The sequence below is a fragment of the Zootoca vivipara genome, chromosome 10 (genome assembly GCF_963506605.1).
Source record: "Zootoca vivipara chromosome 10, rZooViv1.1, whole genome shotgun sequence".
Taxonomy (NCBI): Eukaryota; Metazoa; Chordata; class Lepidosauria; order Squamata; family Lacertidae; genus Zootoca; species Zootoca vivipara.
This window is the reverse complement of record NC_083285.1, coordinates 38,804,493-38,810,492: the sequence shown is the minus strand read 5'-3', so window position 1 is coordinate 38,810,492 and position 6,000 is coordinate 38,804,493. Positions and strand designations below refer to the sequence as shown.

The 6,000-nt window shown below is 48.3% G+C and overlaps 1 protein-coding gene across 1 annotated transcript in view; it reads right to left on the bottom strand.

Annotated features, from left to right (window-relative positions):
* Positions 1 to 644: 644 nt before the first annotated feature.
* SLC17A8 (solute carrier family 17 member 8) overlaps positions 645 to 6,000 on the bottom strand; it is a 28,652-nt gene continuing 23,296 nt past the window's right edge. The window contains exons 10-12 of the mRNA XM_035127795.2: positions 2,482 to 2,592; positions 2,261 to 2,388; positions 645 to 983 (exon numbers count right to left, since the gene is read on the bottom strand). Of these exons, the coding sequence (XP_034983686.1) occupies positions 645 to 983; positions 2,261 to 2,388; positions 2,482 to 2,592 (578 nt within the window). The remainder of the gene's footprint in view (positions 984 to 2,260; positions 2,389 to 2,481; positions 2,593 to 6,000) is intronic.

Genomic DNA, 6,000 nt, shown 5'->3' with positions numbered 1-6,000 from the left:
TTAATAAACAAGCAAACCTGTACATCATTTGCTGTGGATCAATGACATAATACACACCAACGTTTATAACACACATATACAATTTAGAGAGGCTAAAAAAAAAATCCCAGTCTTGGGGATCCATATGTTATCTCTGCCAGCAATTAAAAATTGAGAAGTAAAATAAGCTCTCCAGTGGGTTTTCCAAAATGGTCTCTAACAAATTGCCTTCATTGTCAATGATTTAGTCTTTGGTTAAACATTTCATTTTCTCCTCTGCCATAATACATTCTCTGTTGCATACTGAAAGGGATGAACAGACAGGGGGGAAATCTGCTAAAGGACTGGGTTGTCATGGTGTTAAGAGCCAATAACATAATTATATTGCTAAAGGGTGACATGGTACACCCAGAACTTCATTGCCTTATGGTAAATGAAAATTCATGTGATGTAAAGGACTGCGCCCTTTACACAGAGATCTGAATCCCTAAGTTTACCACAGGGACTCCTGGGAACTCAGTTTTGCTGTACTACAAGTTGAAAACGACAATATCTTACAGCTAGCCATTTGGCATGATTATCTACAAAAAGAACCCAACCAAATAAATATAGATACTGCTTTGTTTCATACAGTGATTGTAACGATCACACAAATCATACACAGTTTATGATGAATCTTGATAAGTCCCTTTTTCATACTGAGACAAAGTCTCTTCTTCTGCATCTTGCACCACTCCCTTTTGCTTTTGCAATGCTTTCCTTCGCCATTCGTCGTCTTGAACAGTAGCACCGTATGTTTTCTTCGGGCTAACAAAGGTTTCATTGCTCAGTTCAGTCTCTTCAGCCAGTTCATCTTGGTCAATTATTCCACATTTCTCTTCATTCAAGCTTTCCGGGTCAGCCCATTCCTGCTTCTCACCAGAAGCAAAGATGCCATAAAATATCACTCCACTATAGTGAACTAGGGCAGCTATTAGGAAGACATTTTGCCATTCTTCGCGGGTCTGGAGGAATGATATAGGAAAAGTTACTCACAATACGTAGCAAGAATCCAAAATAAAGCCAGAAGTTAGAGAAATGAAGTGACTGTTATCCATTCTATTTTCTAACCTGAATTTTGAAAGAATGTTTTTTCCCCCTGATACTATGATTACCAAAATAAACAGCAGAACTTGCTTTATTTCACAGAAATATGGATTGCTATAATGGCAGAGAAGCAATTAGTGCAGGTCCAGCATTAGATTTGAGTGGAGCTTTCAGCACAGGACTCGTGAGAAGTCCCCAGAGTGCTGGTATAGGCCTTCTTAGCATTGTGGCAGTTCTGTAGCCAGGAGTGACTCACTCCTTCCCTGGACCAGAAAACCTGGTGTCCCCGGGACTGTTGGAATGTGAGCTGAGTGGTTGCTTGGGCAGTTATCATGTGATATGCTCCAAAATTCAATGCCTGATGTCCTTATTGGGAAATACAGTGGTACCTCTGGTTAAGAACTTAATTCATTCTGGAGGTCCGTTCTTAACCTGAAACTGTTCTTAACCTGAGGTACCACATTAGCTAATGGCGCCTCCAGCTGCTGCTGTGCCACCGCCGTGCGATTTCTGTTCTCATCCTGTGATAAAGTTCTTAGCCCAAGGTACTACTTCTGGGTTAACAGAGTCTGTAACCCGAAGTGTTTGTAACCCGAGGTGTTTGTAACCCGAGGTACCACTATATAACATGGCAACCACCTGGCCCTGCTCCTAGTGGTACCAGGCCCATGCAGGGTGAGAAATAGGAGGCTTTGGCATGACCAGGGGCAGGCTTTGTGTTGGCAGGAAAACCTAGTTGGGGCAAGGGGCAACAGCAATGCTGGCACAGGTTCCCAGAGCGTAGATGTCAGTTCTTTGCTGGGGTGTGTGGACCTCAGCAGCTGGACCCAATCCCATGGAAGTCAAGTCTTTCTTGACATCTCCTGTTGTAACCTTTTACCACAGAGGTCTAACACAGGAAAGTTCATAGAATTTTCCATATTACTCTTGGACTATTTTAACAGAACACATGAGTAAAAATCAGAGAAAAGCATATTTCCTTTATTCAGCCTTTTTCATCAACCAGCACGTCAAGTATTCACTAATGCTAAATTACACCTACTGAAATGAAGGCTCAGCCCTTAAACAGGTCAATAACAATTTTCAAAATGACTGGGGATGGTTTGGAGTAGGCAAGGGTATCGATCCTTTATAGTGATAATTGACTGCAATGCATTTGAACATATTTCCAGGGAAAACAATCTAAACTACTTACCTTGTGTTTAGTCATTGCACCAACGATGAGGGGGCACACCATTCCTGACAGTGTCCCCACTCCATTTGAGATGCCCATGAGGATGCTGGCATATCGGGGCGCAATATCTAAGTGGTTGACATTAAATCCTGTAACATGGAAAAATAGTCAACAATGCAGGGCTACTCTCTTCAGTCATACAGAAAATGCCTCAAGCAGACAAAAAATATTTTTCATTTTACCTGAAATAGCAAATCCACTGAAGCCTACTGCTAAAACCAAGAAAGAGATTGCAACACCTCTTGTGTGAGAGAAGCCAACTACCAAAAGTAAAGTAGCTTCCATTCCAAAACCTGCAGAAAATAACACAGAGGGGGGAAACAATTCACTGATAAATGCAGTATATTGCATTCTGTTCCCATACCCCTACTGAAGAAGTGTTATTTGTTCACTGTGACCCCTCTTCTCTTTTGCTAAACTCACAGTATACTATGTAACTCTATGAAAAATCACACCTTTTATTTGTACCGTTCACACTTATCTATGTATCTATCAGCTCTTTCACCCTCTTCACAAAACTTCCCCTTCCCCATTCTTTTCTCCTATTTTGGTTTCGTTTTGATGCAATATATCCTTCAGCCAAGCCTTCCCTCCCCACATTCCATACTCTTTAAAAGAGCATCTTAAGAAAGCTTTTATCTGAGTTTTCTGATTGATGTTTTCCATAAAAATGCCCCATATGTCTATGCAAAGATGGTCCTGAAAGAGAGTACTGTAATATGCTGGGCAAGTACAGTATAGGTAATGATTTTGAATTTCACCCCAATAACATATCTTGACTGACACTGGCCAGTTTGCATGCAGCTCAAATGTTCCTCCAGCGCTCCTCCACTGCTCCTGCTGCCAATGCATGGCAGAGTCTGATTTGCTGTGTCATCTGAACAAGGGCTTGTAGTTTGTTTCCTCATAATAAACCATCAATGGTGTGAGGGACAGGGGATATCGCGAAGTCCCTCCCCTCCTAAGTTCAAGCCAATCCCCGAGCACAGGGGGAAGCAGAGAGAGTTCCGATTCCAGTGGGGAAGCAGGAAGTCGTGTCCGAGGCTCAGGCAAGGTAGAGGAGCCAGGGTCCCAGGTGGGACAGGAAGGGGCGAATAAGGGCGGGAGACCCATCCCCCCAACTCCGGAATTACGCAGAAAGAGGAGGGGAAAGAGGATGGGTCTGCCAAAGCTTTTGTGTTGGAGAAAGACGCGCCAAAAGCCATTAGGAGGTTCTGAAACCGACTGACAACATCACTCCGTGTAAATAGCAATGACTTGAGCACTGTAAATACGCAGCACCAATAAAAGAATAAAATGCAGAGCTGCGTAGCGTCGTTACTCTGAAGTAGTCCACTCCGGCCACTGTGACAGCAACCTCCTAATCCTTTTTGGGCTACTTTGGAGTTGCCGGGATGAGCGTGTCAGAGGCGGAGAAATGGCGGCAGATCGCGGAGCAAGCCCAGCAAGAACTGCAGCAGCTGTCGCTGCAGGCGCAGGGGGAATTGAAGGCAGCTAAAGAGGAGACTAAGAAGGTCCAGGACGACCGGCTACAACTTGCGGAACAGGTGAGAGCGCTTCAGGAAAAAGAGCAGCAATTAAGGGCGGTGGCGGTAGACCTCCAAAACAAGCTGGATGCAGAGAAAAACAAGGCGGGAGGGGCACCCCAAGTCCAAGTGCTGCCAGGAAGGAGAGCCGGGACCCTAGTAAGCAAGTTCAATGGAGACCCGAGGGAATTTCAGGGCTTTGAGACTGAGATTGTGTATGCTCTTGAGCTGCACCACGATGAGTTCCCTGATGATGAGCACAGGGTAGCGTTTATTGTGGAGCACCTTACCGGGGCAGCCAGGGAGTGGCTAAGACCGTTAATTGCAACAAGGAATCCTTGCATGAAGAATGTCAAACTATTTCTAGAAGGTTTGAAAACGATGTATTCGTCCGATAGTCATATGGATCAGACTAAGGAGGAACTTCATAATTTACGCCAAGGAAATATGACAGTTCGCGCGTATTGGGCGAAATTCACCATGCTGGTGCACAGATTGGGGTGGGAACTTGAGTCCCCCCCAATGCAAGCGGCGTTCTACTTGGGGTTGCATGAGGAGGTGAAGGATGAGCTCTCGAGAGGTCCAAAGCCCAGTAATATGGATCAGCTGAGCAAAGCGGCTCTGGCGGTGGGGGTGAGACAGGAATCCCGGTGGAGCGACAAGCAAGCAACGCGCGCAAAGCGGGCTTGGTTCCCACGGTCGCAGGAGAAGCCACTCCCCCAACAACCCTTCCAAGCCACGCCTGGGGCCAGTCAGGACCAGGAACCCATGCAGATTGATAGCGCGCGCGCGCGGGCTTTTCAAACCCCAGCGGCGCCAAGACGCAAGGAGGGAAGGGGTGGGAATTGCTTTCTCTGCAACTCCCCCCAGCATCTCGTCAGAGACTGCCCACATCGCAGGGAGTGGCAAGGAAAGGCGGGAACGGTTGTGCCCTCCCCCACTGACGCAGCACCACAGCAGGGAAACGGGAAAGCCTGGCTGCAGGAGACAAGGGGCGGCAGCCAGGCACAGTCAGCAGACAACAGCCCCAGCCCACCCACCCGCACAGAGAGGAGCAGAGCCAGCCCACCCCTCCCAGAGCAGGAGTGGTTCTAGAAGTGACGCTCACGCTTCCAAATGGCTATCCCCTGACAGTCCTCGCCCTAATTGACAGTGGGGCGTCAGCGAACTTCTTCTCGAGAAACTTTGCAGAAGAGCACCAGATCCAGCTTCTGCAGCTGGATTTTCCTCTGCACGTGGCAACCATTGACGGCAGAGAGCTGCTGGGAGGGGCCATCACGCATCAAACCCCCCCCATGAGAATGACGGTTGGAAGGCACTCAGAGACACTGGCATTCAACGTCACCACCATCTCAGACCCCCCCATCGTTTTGGGCATGAGCTGGCTGGCGCGCCATGACCCCTCCATAAGTTGGCACCAGAGATGCATCACTTTTGGATCGGACTTTTGCCTGGAACATTGCATGCAGCACCAACCAGGGGAGGGGCCTCCGATAGCCACGGTGGCCACCATGCACGTCAAAGGGGGTGAAGCGATACCCAAGCCGTACTGGGACCTGCAGGAGGTCTTCAGCGAAGCGGAGTCCGACCACCTACCCCCACACAGGCCTTTTGACTGCCAGATCAACCTGGTGCCAGGGGCAACTATACCCCCAGCCAAGCTGTACGCCATGTCAGACCAGGAACTGGAGGATCTGCGCGCTTTCATCGACAAGAACCTCAAGCGGGGGTTCATCAGAGAAAGCAAGGCAGCAGGGGGCAGCCCAGTCTTCTGGGTGGACAAGAAAGACACGCAACAGCGCCGTCTTGTGGTGGATTTTAGACGGCTGAATTCAGTGACAGAGCCAGTGGCTTTCCCCATGCCCAGAGTGGATGATCTCCTGACAGCGGCACGCAGGGGCAAGATTTTCACCAAGCTAGACCTGAGGGGGGCGTACAACTTGATCAGGATCCGGGAAGGCGATGAATGGAAAACCACGATGTTCACGCCTCTGGGCTCTTTTGAATATCTGGTGATGCCCTTCGGGTTGCAAGGGGGCTCAGCATGCTTCCAGGCCTTCATGCACCACGTCCTGGGGTCCCTCCTCTTCAGGAAATGCTTGGTCTTCCTGGATGACATCCTTATTTACTCCAACGACCCAGTGCAGCACGTGAAAGATGTCAGGGAGGTGTTGC